Below are 22,692 nucleotides of genomic sequence, written 5' to 3'. Positions count from 1 at the left end.
CCTGCTGTCATGATTCATGTTGTTAGAATTTTCATATCCTTTTATAATCCCAGAATAAAAATATTATAGAGCAAAATGCTCCCAGTTTAGTTTGGCATCCACCATGTTTATGAAAATTATTTGGAAGTTCCATCAGTACTATATAACTCAGAGGAAACTCAATTGTTCGTAACAAACAGGGAAAGCAGAAGAATAAGCTCCTGTTGCACACTGATAAGAGAAGGGTCAGGATTCCAAGAGAGCTCAAGACATTTTCAAGTGCCTAGTCCTATGATACAGCAGAAGTTAGGAATCGTCATAAGCATCAGCCATTCACACCTCTGTTTTCTACACTGTTCTGCATTACTACCTATTTCCATAGATTTTCTTCCCTCACCTTAAAAGCCTCCCTGTAGGCCCCGTTCTGGGTAGTTTCACCAACAGTTGTATCCCTGGACATTCCTTCCTGGGGAGGATCTCTCTTCTCGTTGCATCCTCTTTTTTAAGTGGGAGCCCAATGCAGTTCTCTCTGCCAAAGAGTTTGGGGAGCACTGTGGTTGTTTCCACCCCTTATATATCTTGCTTTTACACACTTATATCTAACCATTTGTTTCCAATGATGGAGGCACTTCTGTCATGAGCGGGGGAGGGCAATTCTGCTGATTTCCCACTCACTGACCTTATTTGCCCCCTATGCTGTTTCTGCAAAGCCACTGGTTCTCCAGGAAAAAAAAACATTGGTGGATGCTGCAGTGTGAAGCAAAAGCTGGAAGGAAAATCTTATTCCTCACAGATATCTTAGCCTATGATCTTCTGTTTTAGTAGCTTTGTTGCTAGAACTTTTTTTAAAAATGTAGTTTCGTTTGCACATTGGCATTTGCTTGATTTTTTTTTGTTAGCCATCTTGGAGATTTATATTGAAAAGACTGGACAGAAATATTTGGAAAAATTTAACAAAAAATGTATGTCTAAAAGCTGATTCACACATGCATGTTCATCTTTCTGATGATCACTGCAACATTGTGGTAACTTGCATGTGTGAAAAGCCATCATAAATCAAGCATCACTGACAGAGGGGTTTTCTCCATAGAAGGTTTGTTTTGTTTGGTTTTTGGTTTTTTTGGTCAGTTCCAGCCCCATAATGCTTCAGACTAATACTTTTTTTTTTTTGCTTTTAGTTTTCACTTTGTCCCCCCCCCCCCCCCGAGATTTTCCAGTTCTTTTAAGAACACTTTTACCCCGATCTTTTCTGGAATCTGATTTTGAGTAATTTTTTCCCCCTCAAGCATAATGTTTCTTTCAGTTTTGTCTGCCTAATCCCATCCACCTCAAACCCACTTTTCGACGACTGAATGTTCATCTGTGCTGAACCACTCCTCTCCCTGCCCTTCTACCCCACTTCCTGGTTTTCTTTCTATCTTTGTTTAAATTGTCAATATCATATTAATAACTTACCACTGTAATAATAGGTACAGCAGATTGTCTGGATTCCCAGCTTTCTTTAAAAAAAATAGAGTAAGTCTCTAACCCCTTCTGTTGTAGAGAGATGTCTTTTCCCTTAGGAAAAGAAGCTAGAGATTTATTGTTGTTGTTGTTGTTTTTAATGAACACTAGGAATTCAGACAACCTGCTGCACCTATTATTACAATGGCAGGTCAATATAGCAATATGAAAATTATGATTTTAAAAAATGCAAACCCCCCTGGTGGCCCAGAGGGGGCAGAGGGGACACTTCTGGAGCCAGAAAAAGCAGTACGGTTTGAAAAGCACGTAGGCACTGCTGCTCCAGGCTCCATCTCAACAGAGGCTGGTTTGCCCCTGTTGCCAGCCTCCACCTCCTGGCTCAGCCTGGGTGGGCTCTCCTGTTTGGACGATACAGAGGCTTAGTTATGGGTGACAGAGCTGCTCCCCTTTAGGCTCCCCCCTACAAAAATTTTTTTTATTTAGCCGTTATATCGATATAGCAATATAAGCATGCCTAAAAAATAAAAAGAGAAGGGGATGCTGTGAGGGCATTGATGTTGCTAACAATAACACCCTCATCTGAAAATCCTGATAATGTAAGGCACATTAGGAAGAAAATAAAGCAACTCCAAAACTCTAAAATGCAAAGAGGGGGCAGATGTGTGGAAGAACCATACCCAAATCAATTTCAATGCTTGTGGATCAATTGCTAAAAAAATCTAGGAATAAATTGAGTATGAGGAAAGGTCCAGAACTGCATCAGCCATTTCTATTCGCCCATTCAGCTGAGAGTCAGCCAGGGATGTGTCCCTATTATAAGCCAAAAGACAGTCTTAGACTTCTGAAACCTGGGTCCAAATCCTTGCTTAACCACGAGCTACTATTTCTCAAGCTTTAATTCGTAAGATTTCTGCGAAGATATAACAACATTATGTCATTTATGTCTCCACTTCCCAAGAACTATAGTTTTTTCTCCTGTGGTCTCATCAACTCTCTGAAGTCTTTACTACAAGAGAGGTCTACGGCTAGCCTAAGACAGGGTTCCTTCTGACACCTCATTCCCATACAGTTCTTAAGCCCAAATGCCCAGCTTTCACTTTTTGATCTGAGGCGCTTAATCCAGTTCTTCTCTTTTGAGTACAATACTGTAGTCTTGCAAAAAGCTCTGCCTGGTGAATGGGAAAATGTCATAATATGAAAGCTTATGCAACAATACATTTTTGAATTGTTAAGATGCTACAACAGAAAAACAGGGCTGCCCCTTGAGAAAGCATAATAACTGCAGTCATACAAGTGTAAATGCAATTTGAGTTCAGAGAGTTCATGGTCTGGGGTGGCTTTTTAAAAGGTCTTGTTTCTGTGGTGTTCAGATGAGAAACACAGTTTTTATTTAATTCATAAAGTTACCACCAGACTGAAGACTCACAAGGCTGGTAATGGAAACGTGGCCTGAAACCTGATTTATTGACATGAAGCTGGATCCTGTCAGCTTTTCCACTAGTGCAAGAGAAAGGATGAGTGATCTCACCCGATTCCCTTCCCAACTCAGTCCCATTCACATGCTTGGTTTGGTATACCCTGCTCCTACAATTTCTGGCATAGGCTTTTGTCATGGTCAAAAGAGTTCCTTCCTACCTCTTGCACCAATGGAAAAAACTCATAGTATCCAACTGGTCCTTGAAGACTGCATTTTGGTGACGATCCTGAGTACTGGGCATCCCTAGCTCCTTCAAAACAGTTCTTAAGATTATTTGACTAGGAGCTATAACGGTAAATCAGATTTGAAACTGAGAAAGGGAAACAAAAGCACTTACATGTTCATATCACACATCTAATTTCATAATTTTCCTTTGCTCTCAACATTTCTACATATTGCAAGATGATAAGATTACAGCTGTTTGAAACAAGCTATTAAAAGCTTATTAGCAGGTACACAGATGAGGCAACAATAGATAAACATTAAAATGTAAAGGGAAAGTTAATAAAATTGTGGCTTACCCAATATTTTCATGGAATTCTCTGACTAAGGCCCATGTTATAACAAACAGAGTCGGGGTGCCTGTGGTGGTGAATTATTTTTTGTCATTAATCCTTACTCATGCAAAAGAAGTCACAACCAAACTGAATATTTTAATTGAAAACAAAAGTGATTCTTACCCCATCCCAAAACCACAAACCACCAGAAGTACTTTCTTTCTGAGAAGAAAGAAATAACTAGCAAAGTCTGAAGGTACAGCCCTTCCACGAGAAGCCAACTGTAATTAGACATAATACAGAAGTGGAAGAAGACCATGGCAATCTTACATCTTACCTGCAGAAATAAAAAGAGAATATGACATATGGGATCTCGCTCTTCCTGCCCCTTAAACAGACTGCTTCACAAGCAAGCATCTTAATTTTCTTACAAGATTGTCAATAGATCCAAAACAAAATGAAATCCTGAACAATACCCACATTTGAAAATTTACTACAGAATCTCTCAGGTTTACATTTACTTCCTTGTAATATCTCTGGAATGTGTCCGTGACATCTCCTGACATAATAATATAACCAATCAGAATTGTATTTAAACCTGTTTCGTTTTTAAAATTTCTCTTACTTTGTATGGTCTTGTGGTAGTTTCATTTGGTTAGTTTGGGCACCTCCCTCCTTCCTGCTTGTAATTGTCATTGTGAATCAAAGATAACTAGATGTATGAAAGTTTGCTCAGATTTGGAGGGGAGGGGGAATGGAATAGGCCTTTATTGTGGTTATTTGGTTCAGATCTTCATAAATAAGTTGAATGTACATACCTAGGATCAGGTTCACAGTCTTTAAAAAAAACCTGTTTCCAAGATCTCCTTCCTTACCATGAATAATCCACAGTAGACAGCATCATTGGTATCTTCAGAAAGAACAGCATCTTTGATGAAGTTTGCCATGGCTCGCAGAATGAATGATGCAAACAGATTCATATGGATGTAATTCCTTGTGCAGCGAAGTCTTCTGTGTCCCAAAAAGAAAATAATAGTTCTGATTTCTAAACAGGGGATTTCTCAGTAATCTCATCGCTCATATGAACACATACACCTGCCCAATATAGGGATCCAAAGCTAGGCCAGTATTGGTTCCTCCAGCCTAAGATTTTTATCTCTAACTAGAAGCTGATCTCCAGGGTCTCAAGCTTAGCTACCTGAGATCCTTTAACGGGAGTTGCTAGAGATTAAAACGGGGTCTTTCTGCATACCCAGCAGGTGTTCTACTGTGTCCCTCAAGTCAGATTGAAATTGTAAATACTCCATCAATAATGATCTAAAGCCAGCACCTAATCTCATTCCAAGTTAGTATCCTGACATGATAAAAAAAATTAAACAGTCACCATTATTACGAACTAAATGGCATTTTATCTGCAAGATCAATAAGACTAACAGCATTTGGATCCAACCCATTATATCTGTCTATAACATCTTTATCCCACCATTCCTCAAATGTTCTTAGAATGACATACATGGTTCTCCCATCCTGCATTGTTTTCAATCCATTTAATATAGTGTTTCTACTAGCGCTAGATGTCTGCATTTGTTATCAGTAGGAAAACTTTTCTCAAAAGAGAAAGGAATGGAAACTTTTAACTAATAATATTAACTGACATACTAATCCAGGGGCACAAGATTTCTTTATTTGCTTCCTATCTCATAAGGTTACTTCTTGCTACTTCTTCAATATATTTAAAAATCTTATATATGTTTCAACAACCTTTTTACAGAGTATTATTGTGGGAAGATGATATGTTCATGACCTTTTCCCTATATGTAACAATAAACTTCAGGAACTGGTTTTGGTTTTCATTTGGAAAAATGAAAACCAAAAATTGGATTAATTCTAAATTTGCTAATCTTGAGAGCCAATGTAATGCAGTGCTTTGAGTGCTGGACTATGAGGCTCAGGTTCCATTCCATGCTCTTTCATCAAGTTCAGCAGGACACCTTGATCCTGTCACTGCCTCTCAGCCTAAACTACCTCCCACAGCTGTGAGGATGGAAGGGACAACCATACATGCCATCCTAAAAACACTGGAGGAAAAGTGGGATTAAAATGATAAAGAGAGACATAATAGACTAGATCTGAATGCTGTTTGCCACCTATGGACAGATACCTTCTTTGGTGAAGGAAAAGGCCATTTGTCACCAATTGAAAACCTACCAATAAAAATATATTCCTCCGTGGTAAAGGTTCTCATCCTTACTATATGAAAAATCATTTACCATTTGGATGATTTATTTGTATTACAAGAAGCTGTTCAAATATCCTGAAGTTTAATTTCAAAGTAGAAATAACAAGTAAAAGCTTGCTAAAGGAGCAATCCACAAAACACGGTGTTGACTCCAAAGTCATCTGCTAATGGAAGCACATTTCCACTAACAGAAGGGGGGGGACTTCTGCTGATTCCCCCCTCCCACTGCAGAATCCCATATTGCACTTAGCCTTGGTTTTTTAGATTCCCTCCAACCTCCACAGGTAGCATTTCAGGGAATGCAGCAGGGGGCAATGAGAAGGGGGAAGGATCTTTAGAGCCAATCCACAGTGAGAATGGCACAGAGGACAACAATGATTTGCAAGAGAGAACATCTCTGGAGTGGAGGGTGAAAGGAGGGGAGAGATTTTATGCTGATGAAGATTAATAAATCTGGTTCTTTATGGCTTTGGCTTGTTCCCTCCCTTCTTTCTTGCCTTCTAGTACAGTCATGCAGCCCTAATTTTTCATTTGTTCAAAATTTCATTCCAAAACTGCAAATACTATCATTCAGAATATTAAAGAACTAACCAGAGAATGAAAACAAATGTGAAGAAAGGATGGACAATTATTTCTTACCTAAAAGAAGCCAAAATGCCTAAGGCAATTGTCAGAGCCGCCAGGGAAAAACTGTATCCAATAGTGTACACGATATTTAACTTCATAATGTATGATTGCTGTGAAAAGACATCCAATAACTCTTAGTTCATAGTAGGAATTCACTCAATTCATCACCTTTCTGCTGTTTTACAACAGGCAATGCCATTATTTCTTCTAAAACTGCCAGTACCATAAATTAATTCTCCCCCTACACAATCACAGTGATCAACATTCAGTCCATTGAAAAAGCATGCTCTAAAAGTATGCCACAGCCTGACAAACTTATCTATGCAGGGTTATTTTAAGTGGTCAGCATCATATTGAAATCAGGCCACCTGCATGTAGACTTGCAGCACTGAGGTACAAGGAACCAAGAGCTCAGAAAGAATTGCTGCAATGATCTGCTAATTTGATAGGTGCTACGGTGCTGTATCTACTTCCATGGATGTTTGTTTATGGTATTGATTTAACGGTCTGCTTCCCACAGAACAGAAAATGTTTTCCTGGCCCTGATATTCTACAGGCAGTTTTTAAAATCTGTTTGAGGGATCTTTTGTTTGTTCTAATTGGACAATACTATGTTCCGTCACTAGGTGCTGCTAGCTTCCTTGATTTACGTGCTCTCTATAATGCTGTGTACTCCCGAACCAAATTAACCAACCATAGAATAGGTTAATCTAGCACTCTAAATGTAGAAGAATGATCTTAGGCTGCTTGCACACAGAAAGGATAATCTGGGTCAAATCCACATTACTCATTCTAAGTCGCATGTTCCCCGCATTCCCCACGCAATCCTGAGTGCCGGTCACATTACCTCATTAAACAGACGCATTTCATTCGCATTTCTCCCGAATATGTGGTCACAGGTTTTCAACGGGAGTTTCACGGTGGCCGTGAACGGGCCAATGTGCAATTTACATGTTTTTTTTAAAAACCACCCCCCTTCCTGTCTCTCCGGCTGTTCCGAGAGTTCCTATTGGCTGATTCAACTTGCAAGTGCTCCGTAGTCTGCAAAAGACTGTTTTTGACTCCATAGCACTGGATTTATTGATTATGCTGTTTCTGAATCAAATCTGGTAGTTTGAAAAATCATTTTGGGGTGAATTCATTCTCAGAACGGACTCGCGAAACTTCCTTTTTAACTGTTTTTTATTTTTTTATTTTATATTACTGTAATATCGAAATTACGAAATATTGAAATAATGACATTCCAAGGAAGTGAAACTTCAGTAAAATTCAGGCACTGAACTGTCCTGAATAGGAAATGCCCACGAAAGCTTCCCACATGCTTCCAAATTTCCAAAAAAGAAACGGGAGAGAGCCATCAGTGCTGTCAGTGGGGGAAAGAGAGGCATCATTATCTTCAATGATGTTTCTTTATAAGGCAAGATCGAAATAACGGAAAAGTGCGCTCAAAAAAATTTTAAAAAATGGGCAGGGAAAAAAGGTCCCGCCCAAAAAAGCAGTTTTCGAGCGGCCGTGTGACCGGAGGGACACGCGAGAAAGACGGATTGGAAGCAGGAATGTGAACGAAGAGGAAAAAATCGCGGATTGGAGGCAAACGGAAGATATCCGATAAACATGCGGGTAATGGGTGAATGTGGATTTGACCCTGTATTGCTTTTATCACCACTGCAAATGCAGAGGTATGTGCATTGGGGGTGAAGCTTTCACTGACAATTTTCTGCACACTTTTCTCTGTTCCCTGCTTTCCCCTTTCTAATGTGTTCTACAGTAATTCCACATTGACTGTCAGAGACATGGTCATCGTGACCACTTTAACAACTCAGTATTCCTTTGTTGTTGTTGTTGTGCTTTTCTTCATGTATACACTACAGGACTATAATGATTCTAAGAAACTTTGAATTAAATAAGTTGCAGTATGTTGGAATAGTGCCATAATGCAACAATAGTATAACACTACAGCAATTACTGATTTTAAAAAAAAATTAAAAGCCCTCCAGTAGCATGATGGGGGGGGCGGGGTTTACTGGAAATATGGTGCTCACAAATATGGTGCTCACAAAAGGCTGACCATAGCAAATTGTATGGATATAGGGAGGACAGGACAGGAAAATATGCACCATTCGTTCCCTATGACATTCTAGTTTGCAAAGCCTATTACAATGTATTGTCGAAGGCTTTCACGGCCGGAGAACGATGGTTGTTGTGGGTTTTCCGGGCTGTATTGCCGTGGTCTTGGCATTGTAGTTCCTGACGTTTCGCCAGCAGCTGTGGCTGGCATCTTCAGAGGTGTAGCACCAAAAGACAGAAATCTCTCAGTGTCACAGTGTGGAAAAGATGTATGTCATTTGTATCTGCTCAGGAGGGGTGGGGTTGAGCTGAGTCATCCTGTAAGAGTTTCCCAAGAGTTTCTTTTGGTGCTACACCTCTGAAGATGCCAGCCACAGCTGGTGGCGAAACGTCAGGAACTACAATGCCAAGACCACGGCAATACAGCCCGGAAAACCCACAACAACCATCCTATTACAATGCATCATCATGTGGAAGCTCACAAAAATTAAGCATTCCAGCTTGGAAACCAAGGAGGAGAAAAAAAGACCTCTGTGTGGAAGCAGCATTCAGTAGCAGCCAATGGTAAAGACTGACTCACTGACTGAGAGTCTGGAGAGCCTCAGGCAATACTGAGCTTGATGGACCAATGGTCTAACTCAGGATAAAACAGGTGCCCTGAAAAGAAATGCCTCAGAATACAGCAGCAGTGTGTTCATTCACACCACCTGCACCATAGGCTTTTGCCTTATGTTTGGATGTTCTTGTGTGTTTAGTTACCTGGGTTTGGAAGCCAGCAACAGCACTTGCGTACAGCATTACAAAGTCCTCTTAATTCAAGTTTTTGAGAAAAGCAAGACCTATTGACTGAGCACAATATTATCCAATCAATATGATTGTCTTCACCCAGATTTTATTTATTTAGAATGTTTTAAATTTACTTTTCAGCAGATAGTGAGCTCAAAGCAAATTATATGAATAAAAATAAACAAAACATTGACCACACTGAATAAGCATGGAGCAAGAAAAAAAAATGGAAACATCAGTCAACAAAACACTAAACATTCTAACCAATGAAGGTATCAAGCATGAAGGTCCCCTTCTCTGATGAATCACAAGAAGAAGTTAATTCTATATCTGGGATCCATCATTGAAAAGGTGTTCATGGTGGTAGTCACCAACCTGACAAAAGGTGGTACCTCCAAAATACTGTTTGTACTTGATCTTAATGGGAACAGTCATACTGAGAAGGTGCTCCTTCAGATATTAATCAGTTGAACTCACCCGTGGTCTCTGTGCAATTAAAGTAGCATTCACTTCTTTCACATTATAGTCACAGGCAATGTGTGTTCTAGGGAATCGCTTTGACCAGCCTTCCTTGGTGCAGTTACGATACATATACCCTGGATAATGACAGCAATAAAATAAATCACATAATTATGCAATGCAGAATGCATCAGGAAAGGGTCATATATCAATACACATTCTCATGTTATCTGAATCTGCCTTATGTTCTTGTGAGTTACCAAAAAGATCTGGGAAAGGTGCCAGAAAGGGCCACCAAACTGATCAAGAGGTCAGAATGTCATCCTTACAAGAAATGGCTAATGCATTGGTTGTTCTTTGTTTAAGTAAAGGGCAATTAAGGAAAGACAAAACAGGGGCCTATAAAATTATGTGTGGCGCACAGAAAGTGGATCTAAGGAATTTTTTATCCCTCTCTCATAAAACTAAGACTCAGGGTCACCCAACAAATTTGATCAGCAAATAGAATGGAGACAGCATGATTTGTTCACAAAATATACAATTAATTTACAAACTTGACTGGCACAAGATGGGGTGAATGATTGCCACTGGCTTAGATGCCATTAAAACAGGACAAAACCAATTCATGGAAGACAGATCTATTATATCAGAAAATTACAGCCGCAATCATGGCTTCATTGTATTCCTTATTATACAAAAGTGATACAATAAATAGTTACCAATGGGGTTTTATTGAGGCTATTTCCACGCTCCCTTAAGTTGATAGCTCACTCACCAAACACTGGTGACTTTTCCCCAGGAATCCAGATGTCTCCATTTGCAAAATGGTTGCGGGCTGTTTAAGCTTCCATTTTTTCTGCTCCTTTTCTGGGAACATACTTTCTGCAGTCACAGAAAAGGCACCGGGGAAAAAGAAGCCATGCCCCGCAAAAGTTGTGCAAATAGAGACATTGCCAGCATTCCGTGAGTCGGCCGTCCCTTTAAGGGCATGTTGAACCGCCTTACTGAAATTCCTTATACTGATCTTTTTTATTATTATTTAATTTTTTTATAACAATAAACTATTAAACTATATACAATCATGAATTTGCAGTCATACAAGAAGTTAATACTAAAATCCGTTAATAAATACATACATCAAAATTAATAAACACATAACATGCCATAATAAGTAACAATTGAATGCATATTAAAACAGTTTAGAGGGTTATATCTGAGCATGTATCTGAACAAATATAAGGAGAAAGTACTTGGAAATTCTAACATATTAAATTGAGAGATTAATTATATATTTGCATATGTATGAAAGAGTTTAAGACCAGGTAAGGAACTATTATTTTCGAGGTATTCAAAGAAAGGAAACCATTTCTCAATAAAGTTGGTTGTTCTTGGAAAATTTTCTACATGGTAAATTTTATCATATAACTTTTCCGATATATAATGGTCCCAGATTTTTTTGTGTCCGTTATCAATTGAGGGTGTAGACTTAGATTTCCAAAAGGTAGCTATTGAGCTCTTTGTGGCCACTAGTAGGGTGGCTATTAGGTCTCTTCTTATTGTTGAAATGTGGTCTTGGTATTTGTCCCATTGGTCCAATAGAATAATTTCTGGCATCAGGGGGATTTCATATCCTGTTCTTTTCCGAATTTCCTTTAGCACTGCTTTCCAAAATGATTCAATATGTTTACACCTCCACCAACAATGGGCAAAGTTCCCTTCCTCCCCACAATTTTTCCAGCAGTTAGGTGGAGATGTGGAAGAAATCTGGGAAAGTTTCTTTGGTGTTATACACCATCTGTTAATTAATTTATAAGTTTGTATTTTATATTGATCTTTGAACAATTCCACTTAGGAAGCTTTTTTTCTACTTTGCAAATGTATGTTTTGTAAAATTCACAGACTTGGATCCTGTGAAATATACATGTTCTGACATAGCACTTTCCTGCCTTCTCTCTTGCCCCTGCCCCAGCCTGCCCAAGACCTCCATAATGCAGATACTGGACAAAAAGCCAAACTATTTGGAAGGCTGCAATGGGGGGGGAGGGAGCAAAATTGCCCTCTCCTTCCTCTTCTATCAAGGGACTTCCCATTGGTGCAATGCCAGCTTGGTTCCTCATTGCAAATCCATGGGCCACATGACTTTCTGTCCATGTGAATCCTGTAACCTTCAACAGCTAGGACTTCATATGTCAAGAATCCCAGAGCAATTGTCCATCAACATGAAACAAGCCGAAGAATTCCAGTCTGGCTCCTGAAACTTTCCAGAGCAAATCATTTGGCCATTTAGCATCGTACATTTTTTGTCTGTTCTGTAGCCCTGAGGTCATTCAACTTCAATTAAACTATGCACTGCATTAGACAAAGTACTGAAATGTGACATTATCTACTACAGTTGGCAGGCATCTCAGGGGATTGCTAGGTGGTGGTAGTGGCTGTCCAGCCTTTCACATTGGGGAAGTGGCTGAGAATGGAGACAGTTATTCTCAGCACAATGGCCACTAACAGCAGCCGTGCTGGCTCTACTGCTTTGTGAGCAGATGGCACTAAGCAGGGAGATCCTCCTGGGGCCCCAAGCAAATGCCCAAAGGTGCTGGCCTGGACGCTGGGCCTGAGTGATGCAGCAATGCTAAATAAAGGGATCCTATGACTCCCTTTCACCACATTTTCCTCCAACAGAGCAAGAGTTCCTTCAACAAAGAAAGCCATTTGTACATCAGAGGAAGCTTTTCCCCTCCAGAAAAAGTCATTCTCCATTGGAGGAAATCTTTCATTGTTGAAGGAAGAGAGTCAGAGGATCCAGCTTAGCAGAAGGAACTCATAAGACCTAGCCCATTAGCTCTTGAAATAACCTGAAAAATTCAAATGCAGTCTAGTTAATGGAATACAAATGAATGATCTGAAGAAAATCAATTTGCTTTTAAAAGCATGAGTAGAAACTAGACTATTCCTAAAAAATTTTTATCAGTCAGACTCTGAAGGAAGTTTGACTTGAAAAAAGCACCATGGTAGGATCATTTGCAAGGAAGGGTCAGTGGAAACAGGAAATGCGAAACACCTTCTGCTCCTACTTCTGCTCCTCCCCTGGAAGTGCCTTTGCATTCCTATTATCTCTCAGGCATTGGAACATGGATTTGCAGAATCAGGGTGGAGTTCTACCTGAAGAAATACTGCAACAGCTAATCATTTATAATCCCTAACAAACAGACCAAATATTCACTGGGTCATCTTTAAGAGCAATGAATTCCTTCCAGATAGATGGGAAATCCTGCATGTGTTACTCTACAAGGCACAATGTATATCCTAAAATGATTATCGGTGGTGGAGAGTGCCCTCAAGTCATAGTTGACTTATGGCGACCCCTGGTGGAGTTTTCATGGCAAGAGACTAATAGAGGTGGTTTGCCATTACCTGCCTCTGCAACCCTGGTCTTCCTTGGAGGTCTTTCATCCAGTTACTAACCAAGGCCAACCCTGCTTAGCTTCTATGATCGGACAAGATCAGGCTCACCTGGGCTATCCAGGTCAGGGCAAAATGATTATTTCATGGTGCTATAAACCCTAAAGCATTAACATTTTGGGCAACCAAGATGATAAAGGGGTTGGAACATCTTTCGTATGAGGAAAGGCTGAAGAGTCTGGGACTTTTCAGTTTAGAAGAGAGATGACTAAGGGAGGATATGATAAAGGTAGAGAAGGTGGACAAAGAACTTTTTCTCCCTCTCTCATAATTCTAAAACTTGCAGGTGTCCAATGAAGCAGATGGGCAGTAGATTCAGGACAGACAAAAGGAAAATTTCACAAGTGATTAAAATGTGAGATTCACTGCCAGATGATGTAGTAATGGCCTCAGGCATAGACAGCTTTAAGGGGGAATTAGACATAGTCATGGAAGATAGGTCTATCAATGGCTACTAGTCATGGTGACTAAAGGGAACCTCCACATTCAGAGGCAGTGAACCTCTGAATACTAGTGCAAGAAGCCAACTTCAAGGGAAGGCTCCAGCCTCTATGCTCTGTTGTTTGCCCTCCATAGTAACTGGCTGATGATGGACCACTGGTGTGATCCAGTAGAGGTCTTTTATGTTCTTAAGAGCACTTCCCATTAATTATTGTAAATGAAATGTTCCCATTGTAAGAGTCTGGTGAGAATGTGCTAATTTACAATGGCTTAAAAATCCAATGTGAATGCACAGTTAAGTTATTCTAGCATTATCAGCTGAGCTCCCTCTGGTGACTCAATTAAGCCTTTGCCTTAGGGAGTTCTAAAGCAAGTCCTTTAAAGATGTATTTTTTAAAAAGATGTTATTTTTGTCATGACAATTGCTTGAGCTCTGATTTGGGTTTGGGAGGAGGGTACTTTTGCTGTAGGAGACAGCCTCACTCAGGTTCACCAGATTTTTTGTTAAAGTTATAAGAGATAGGTGCTATAGTGCTGAAGGAGGAAAGCACATGGAATTGAAAGAACTAAATTAAATACGGCACAAGCAACAGAAGGTACATTGAGGGAGCACAGTCTCTTGGTATCTGGGACATAATGACAAAAATACAACAAACTTTTAATATTCACAAACTGGCACAGGCATGGGAGGCTGCTGTGCCAATAACATCACAGAGTCTTTCTTAAAATGTCTAAGATGGGATAGAGCACGTAGTGCAGAAGCTCCAGGGGTTTCTGGATGGCACATCGGCCCTTGACCATTTCAATCCATTTCAGGCCTGTGTATGGAACTAAGATGGCTTTAGTTTCACTCATGGACAGCAGGAGACAGCCCCCCTGATAACACTCTCAACTTGCCAACTTCCAGGTGGGGTCTGGAGTTCTCTTGGAACTATAACTGATCTCTCTACACTACAGAGATCAGTTCCCCTGGAGGAAACGGCAGCTTCATAGGGTAGACCAGTATTTCCCAACCAGGTTTCCATGTAACCCTGAACCTCCACAGGATATTGTATGGAGTTGTAATAAATAAGTAAAAATTTTGAAATACCATGAAAAATTCCAAATATCCCTCAAAATATTACAGTTATTAAGGTTATGTAAGCTGAGAGGGAGAGAGAAAGAGTGAGAGTGAGCAGCTCTTTACAAACAACATTTCTTGACAATAATTTAGCAGTAATTGAATTGTCCCCCCCCCCTCAATTTTCTTTGGCTTGTGAATATTTTTATAGGTAGGGGGTTCCTTGGGATTTTTTTTCTTTTTTTAAAATTTTAATAATTTTATTAACATTAACAGCTATCATCAAACAAAACAACAATATACTCAAATTAAAACCAAAGATCGATACAAGTTTGTCAGTATCTATACAATAAACTATTAACACTTATTTTAAATATGTAACAAACAGAACAATCTTAACAGTAGAGATATTAATAATAATATAACAATCTGCACAAAAGGTCACCACAAACCCCACATTTCCATATCAATAACATCTTGGTAAGGTAGCTTTGTCAAAAGTAGATCATTTTTAGAAAGAAATTCGAGGAAAGGCTCCCACTTAACATAAACATTCGAAGTACCAGTGGGGTTTTTCTGTAGGTATAGCTTTTCTGTTATTTTTTCCATTATTAGAAAATCCCATATCTTGTTGAACCAGGTGTTAATTGTAGGGACTGATTGTAACTTCCAAAATGAAGCAAGTGAGGATTTAGCTGCATGAAATAGTATAGTTATTAAATCCCTTCTAACAGAAGGAATATTTAGATCGTCCCAATGATCCAAAAAAAGGATTTCTGGTTTTAGAGGAATCTTATATGAAGTTATAAGTTCTACTTGATGTAAAATCTTTTTCCAAAATTCTTTTACATACTTGCAGTTCCACCAACAATGTACATAATTACCTAGTTCCCCACATTGTTTCCAGCATAGGGGAGAACTTTTTGAATAGATTTTTGACAACTTATAGGGTGTGAGGTACCAGTAATTAATAATTTTGTATGGTTGTAAATAAAGATTGATCACTTGTGTATTAAATGAATTAGAGACCCAAATTCGTTCCCAATCAGTATTTGAAATAGTGATTTCCCAGTCTTTTTGCCATCTGGGTTCCTTGGGATTTGAAACAATTTAGGGGTTCTTCCAGGCAAAAAAAGTTGGGAAGCACTGGGGTGTAGACTCTAAGGCATCACATCCCTACTGACCTCCGTCTCCTCTCCCTGCCTTCACTCAGCACCACTCCCAAATCTCCAGGAATTTCTCAAGCTGGGGTTGGCAGCTCTGTTTTTAGATCTATCAGTGACGTTTGCCACAGCTGACCATTCCATTCTTATTCATTGGTTGGAATACGAAGTTAGTATTAAGGGAGTAAACATTTGGTAGTTTCAATTTTTTCTGTCTAATTGGATACAAAGAGTTTCTCCACCTGAAGAGCAGAAGCAGCTGGGTGGGATTTTTCCCATGGAATGCCACAGGTTCAGTTCTCTCACCAATGCTCTTCAGTATCTATGCAAGGCTGCTGAATGAGATCATCCAGAGCTTTGGAGATGGATGTCATCAAATACGCAAATGACACCCAGTTCTACATTTCAGTATCCAAACCTCCAGATGCATCCGTCTTGGTTCTGAACTAGTGCTCTGAGGCTGTGATGGGGTGGCTAAGGCAAAACAACCTGAAGACAAATCCAGACAAGGCAGCGGTCATGCTGGCTGGGAAGGCTGATGTTCTAGTGGTATTGGGATCCACTTGTTCTATGTGGAACAGAGTTGGCTTTTTCTGACCAGGTTAAGAGATGGATGTTGCTCATGGACTCAGCCTTCAGGAGTGGCCAAGAGCACCTTCAGCTGCATGTATTTTGCCATCTCTCTCCTTTCTTAGACTCAGCCAGTCTGGACACATGGATCCATGGTTTCCTAAGCTCATGGTTTGATTACTGTAACATGCCCTGCATTAGGCTGACTTGGAGACCTTGAAACTGCAGTTGGTCCAGAGTGTGGCGGTCCAATTATTGTCAGGCACTAGCTGATGAGAATGCATCTTGCCATTTTGAAAGTGATACATAGGCTGCCAGTTTGTTTCCAAGTTCATTTCAAGATGCTGGTTATAACCTTTAAAGCGTTCCATGGCCTGGGGCCTAGGGCCAACATATCTGAAGGACCATCTCTTCCCATATGTTCCTATGCACCAATTACACCTGCTAGCTGTTCCCCCATTCAAGGTGGCCCATCTGGCATCGGTCAGAACTCGGGCTTTTTTCATTGCAGCTCTCTCCCTGAGGAGGTGAGGGGAGCACTATCACCGGAGAGCTTCAGGGGGCCCTTCAAGGCTAGTTTGTTTGCCAGGGTTTTTGATGGGGAAATAGGCCTCTTTGGGAAGAGAGTATTGGTTCTAATCTGTAATGTTTTAATTATAACCTTTAAGACATCCTGAATCAAGAGGAAAGATGGGATACAAATCTTTTAATACATTAAATAATGGAAGTAACAGGAGAGCCAAAGCAGGGAGTGGCTGACTACATATACAATACTTCTCGGCAAGGCTTATGTAATGCAGTACTTTTCTGCAACCAGTTTCTTGATTCCTATTAGATTCTGCTCATGGGATTATACTTGTGAAGCAGAACATGACACAGCCCACCTCTAATAGAACATTTTTTCTCATACGTTGCATCAGAATTGTCCCTTAGTTCTTGATACTGAACAAGTAATCAGTGATCTGTGTCTCTGCAAAGTTATCTCATTTTTAGCTTTACCTTTTTTCCCAGTTATAATCTGGAAGACTTTGGGGCAAGGAGCACTAACGGTTTGCCCAAATGAAGAGGACAGCCAGCAGGTTATATTATCCCACATTCCAAGGCATCCACCTAAAATTCAAGAATAAAAACATAATAATTTAAATGCCACCATCTGGGAGAAAATGCATTCAGCACTGCAGCCATGGTACAAAGAAAGCTGAAGCGATCCAGGGTTGGATATAAGGTCCTATGAATTACGTGAATTTGTAGCAACAGATCTTTCTCACATTTCCCTCCCTCCCTGCATCCTGCACTCCCTGAAGTAATTGCTGAAGTTCAGGAAATGTTCCAGAACAATATATTATGTGGTTCAGAAGGCTGCAGCAGGAAACAGACACTGGCCAAAATCAAACCACCCTTAACTCTCAAAAAAGTGGAACTCAGCTTCAAGGATCATGTTTATGAAAAAGGGGGGATTTTGGCTAATCTCCTCTTCTTGATGCAAATACTACATGGCATGTCGTTTGCGAGCATTCTCCAACTGTCAGCACTGGCTTGGGGGTGGGGTGTTAAAGAAGACTGCTGGAGGAAGGAAATAATGGCAAAGATCTTCTTCCCTGAACTCAGTTTGTGGGACCCTTAGAATACACTTCTGCTTCCATTAGAATATGTGGAACAAGGAGAGTCTGTGGCTTGGGTCCACCATATTTTTGAAGCAATCCCATTGAAACTGAGATCCGAGATTATGGCCATAATTCACATTAATGCTACACTGAAGGAATGTTATATTCTCATAGTGATCTTATGGATGTGAAGGTGGAAAGGAATAATGAAACATTAAATTGTCAACACAGGTCACTTCCTCTGATTAAAATACAAAAACTGAATATTGGTTTAAAGTGATAAGGCAACCCAAGAAAGGGCCTTCTCAGTCAAGGCACCAAAACTGTGGAATTTTTTCCCCAGGGAGATTTGTCTGTCGCCCCCCCACCCCCACCCCCCATCATTGCCTTCTGCCAAGAAGTAAAGACTTTTCTGTTTTGCCTGGCATTCCCTCACTGACTCTCCTACTTGTTTCTGTGTTGATTTGTTTTTGTTTAATTGTTGTTGTGAATGAACAGACTTGCAAGAGCCAGTTTGGTGTAGTGGTTAAGAGTGCAAGACTCTAATCTTGAGAACCGGGTTTGATTCGCCACTCCTCCGCTTGAAGCCAGCTGGGTGACCTTGGGACAGTCACAGCTCCCCAGAGCTCTCTCAGCCCCACCCACCTCACAGGGAGATCGTTGGGGGGATAATAATAACATACTTTGTAAACCGCTCTGAGTGGGTATTAAGTTGTCCTGAAGGGCGGTATATAAATCGAATGTTGTTATTGTTGTTAAGACCTGTTCCCTTGGGTTCCAAGTGGTTGGGGGGGGGGGGAAACAGCTATCCCAAGTCTCCGCTCAGAGATGCTGCCCCTTTTCCCACTCACAGGGGCACCAAACTCCTCTCTGGGTAGTAATCACCATAATCAACAAATCTAAAATAGTATCCCTGCTAGATGGAGTTGTACATCTGGCATTCTATATCTGTACTGCTATTTAGAAGCTCTGCCTAGTTGCCACATCTCCTGCTTCACTTGTACTAGCTAGCGTGGGAATAATCAATTACACCTTCACAATGATAAGCTATAGTACTCAAAAGATAGCAAGTTCACTCACTGCCCTTCCCCTTAACAGCTCTTTGGATAGCAAGGCCAAATATGCCTGGTGCGTTTACAGAGATTGGGCTTCAAGCATTCAAAATATAAGGAAGTTTAATAAACAAAAATAGAATACACACGGGCTGCTTCCATAACAAGGATTTCCTGCATTTCAGCTACCTTACTGGTACATTTTTGTTCATATTTCCGCATGATGTCATCCTCTATTTGTGCACATACCAATAATAGCGTATACCTTTCACCAAAAAATCTGCTTTATTTTAAATTTGTAAAACTCCTTGTTTTTACTGTGCAGAACACCTCAAAAGGCCAGTCCCCTGCATAAATTAACTTAACAAAAGAGAACCTAACTTTTAGACAGAAGGGAGGGGATTATTGAAGGATTTGTTTTTAAGATTGTAAAGGTATTGAGTTATTCCTATGCTTTTTAAAAAAACAGAAGAGGATAACCCACCGCTCACCTTGCCTTTTAGGGAGGAGGGAGGGGATCACTAGAGATATATGCGAATACATGGAGTTTTTTAAAATAAGTTACTGTGTTATCTCTTTGCAGTGTTACCCATGTTCTTCAAAAAAAATTAAAAAGGTAAAACAGGGTAGGTGGAGAATCCTCAGGGTCATGTGAGATCACAGAGGACTTCAACACACATCAAGTGTGAAAGGGAAACCATGGCTAAAAATGGAAAGAAAAAGGACTACCCTGGGATGTCTTGAATCTCCACTGCAAGGGCAATTTCACATAGAATTGCATCAGCAAGAAGACAACCAGAGAAAATCACCCTGCTGAGGAAGGTGTTGTCAGATCTGTGGCTAAATAATAGTTGTATCCAGACTACCTTCTGCAATCAGACAAGAGTCCGTTGTTTTCAAAAGATTTACTGAAAAAAGCAACCATTATAGTCCACTGGCCCAGATGCAATATCTGGGCTGGTACACGTGTATTGTTACGAATGATAGGCAAAGAACAAGGTACAGAGTATCAAACCCCAGCAGGCCCAACCTCCCCCCATAGTTCTCAAAACAATCCGCTTGAAGCTGAGAAAGCGAAAGTTTCCCAAGGCTGGCAAAGCTGTAGTCAAAACATTCCTCTTCTGTGAGATAGCTGCTAGGGAACGTCTTGGCACCTGTGAATAAAGCACTCAGAATACTAAAAGAATTAAAATGGAGTCTCTTTGGTTATAACATCAAGGAAAGCATTCTGAACCTGACATTTGTCATGGTCTGTTCAAACATCAGACTGAGCAAGAATACAAAGAAAAGGGGGGAACATGCAATCCTCTTACCCTGCCCTCTATACTTATCGTAAACAATGTTTTAATTAGGATAGGCTAGTAATTCTTGAAGATGAGGCATTTAAAAGTCCATCAGTACTGTTGTTATCAGAGTTGGGACTTCTCCCATTGAGCCTCAGCACATGGTTAAGAGGGAGTCCTTCTTAGGTAAGGACACAGAGCCAAGCTACAAGAGATGAATTACATGAGGACATGTATGTGAAAGGAGTCGCAATGTTAGCTGGGAAGCTGAATTTTAAAAGAGATTGGAAGGCTTTATCAATTTCCCCTCTACAGAGCCAAGGAAGATTGCTCCACAGAGAGTTTGTTAATTTCCTCTTTGCAACCCAAAGGACCTGTCAGTTTCACCTCCCTTTCAAGGAGGTGAAGAGGAAATTAATAAACCTTCTGAGGAGCCATCTTCCCTCACTCTGTAGAGAGGGGAAATTGACAAAGCCTTCTGATCTCTTTTAAAATTCAGCTTCCCAGCTAACATTGCGAGTTGCGACTCCCTTCACATGCATGTTCTCATGTAATTCGTCTCTTGTAGCTTGGCTCCTAGTGCTTTTCTTGCTTGTGTACACAAGGGCCTTTTGGTTTTTCAAGTTTCTGTCCATTTAGCAAAGTGTAAGATAATAATCTTTTGTTCTTACTTCAGTCATAGCCATTTGCATCTGTAAGTAGTGAAGTACTCTGCATTTGGAGCTTGAAGACTCACCCCCGCCCCCCAGCTTTGCCAACTATGAGTTTGCAGTCTAGTTCAAACTCATAGGCAAAGTGCAGTCCCAATAGTTGAATTATTGGGGTGAATTCTTCAATGGAGGACATTTCTCTACCATTGTTTTATACATAGAGATTTTATTTTGTTTTAAATTGTTTGCTGCAATGGATGCCCTAGGCTGAGTAGAAAAGCACCGTAATAGGGTTTTAAATAAAAAATAAAATAGCAGATTTTGCTTATGACAATCTAGGCACTCTTGTCACTATTGGAGAGATACAACAGCCACACAAAAATATGATTGTCAAGCATAGGGCAGTTGTGTGCACTGGCCTCCATATAAATCAACCCACTTATGTTCTTTCCACTCTAATGCCGCTGGTATTTCCCAGGTGCTGGAAAAATACAAAGGGCTTCTTTTATTTACCCAGTGTCATATAATAATATGCTTTGGTTTAGATAATTTAGGCCTGATTCCCACACAACCCAAACATCACAGGAACTGGCTGTATACAAGCCTCCATTAACTAATCCTGATGGATATTAATCATGCATTTCTAGGAGCATTTGTTAAAGAAACTGTGATAAATGTGCTGGGAAAGGAACTGCAGCTGACCTTGTACAGCCTACTGCTGTTTCACCTCCCCATGCTTACCCATTCCAGGTGTATTGAATATTCATAACTGAGTGTCCCTGACAGCAGGAGTGTACCGAGCACAAGCATAGTGGGGAGCAGACAGACAAGACACAGGGCCATTAATGGCAACAGTTCCCACAGACCAATGGTTGCAAGTTGGATGTGTATAATCTGAACTCAAGTCACTGATAAACAAGTGGGCAAGGCCACTGTGTTTTGTTTATATAAGACACCAGTGTATCAATAAGATGTCATTAATCAAGACCAGGAAGCAGCAAATATTACTCCTCAATCAGCCATTGTTCTGAAATTTCTTTCCCAGAAGGCAGTCCTTTCCCTAACCCCAGGAACATATGGCACCCATAATAATTTACCTAAAAATACCATAAAGAGAGACATAAATCACTCTGTCCACCAATACCAGTACTCTAAAGGCACCAGATGGGATTAACACATGTAGTGCTTCTTCTGTAATAGAGGAAACAGGCGTTTGCTTTGGGAAAGATGTTTGTGAGTCCCATTTTTCAAACATTACCAAACAAAGGCAAAAATAGAAAAGTCATAAAATTCACAGATGAAACATTTAAAGTGCTAACAGGAACATCCTCTGAAGACTATTAAAAAGAGGGGTTGTACTTATGAGGTAATGAAGTGATGAGAAAGAAAACTAGTTATGTTGGGAAGCAGAGTTCATTTACCTCAAGAGCATCTCCTCTCCCGCCCACCAGACACAAACTGACAGATAGCCTCTGAGCTCTGGTTTGATAAGAGTTCCTTCTCGTGTGTGGCACTTTCCTTCCTTCTAGAGGAGGAGTGGATGTCAAAAGCTTCAATGTGAGCAAAGGACAGGAAAGGTAATGTGTAGCCAAACTCATAGAAAGATCTACAGGCAGGGCCTCTTTGTCTGCCACTCTCCAGAGTAGTGGTGACAGTTTCACTGTGAGAAATGCTCTGTAAATTGTAATGCTGATTAAGTTGAGTGAGCATCAGAGCTTCAAAGGGGATAAAAGATAGAATTCCTTTTCTTGCCAACCTGAGCTTTTTGGGGTGAAGGTAGGATAAAAGTGTGATAATCTGAGAAAGAGAATATTTAAG

At 40.3% G+C, this 22,692-nt stretch overlaps 1 protein-coding gene across 2 annotated transcripts in view; it reads right to left on the bottom strand.

Moving 5' to 3' along the window:
• The window catches only part of SCTR (secretin receptor), a 45,989-nt gene that overhangs the window by 15,247 nt on the left and 8,050 nt on the right, over positions 1-22,692 (bottom strand). For both annotated transcript variants that reach the window (XM_054971643.1, XM_054971642.1), the window contains exons 3-8: positions 17,285-17,395; positions 9,614-9,732; positions 6,296-6,393; positions 4,293-4,428; positions 3,601-3,754; positions 3,442-3,502 (exon numbers count right to left, since the gene is read on the bottom strand). In XM_054971643.1, coding sequence (XP_054827618.1) covers positions 3,442-3,502; positions 3,601-3,754; positions 4,293-4,428; positions 6,296-6,393; positions 9,614-9,732; positions 17,285-17,395 — 679 coding nt within the window. The remainder of the gene's footprint in view (positions 1-3,441; positions 3,503-3,600; positions 3,755-4,292; positions 4,429-6,295; positions 6,394-9,613; positions 9,733-17,284; positions 17,396-22,692) is intronic.

Source organism: Eublepharis macularius, chromosome 2 (assembly GCF_028583425.1).
Source record: "Eublepharis macularius isolate TG4126 chromosome 2, MPM_Emac_v1.0, whole genome shotgun sequence".
NCBI classification, from domain to species: Eukaryota; Metazoa; Chordata; class Lepidosauria; order Squamata; family Eublepharidae; genus Eublepharis; species Eublepharis macularius.
This window is presented reverse-complemented; position numbering and strand designations above follow the sequence as displayed.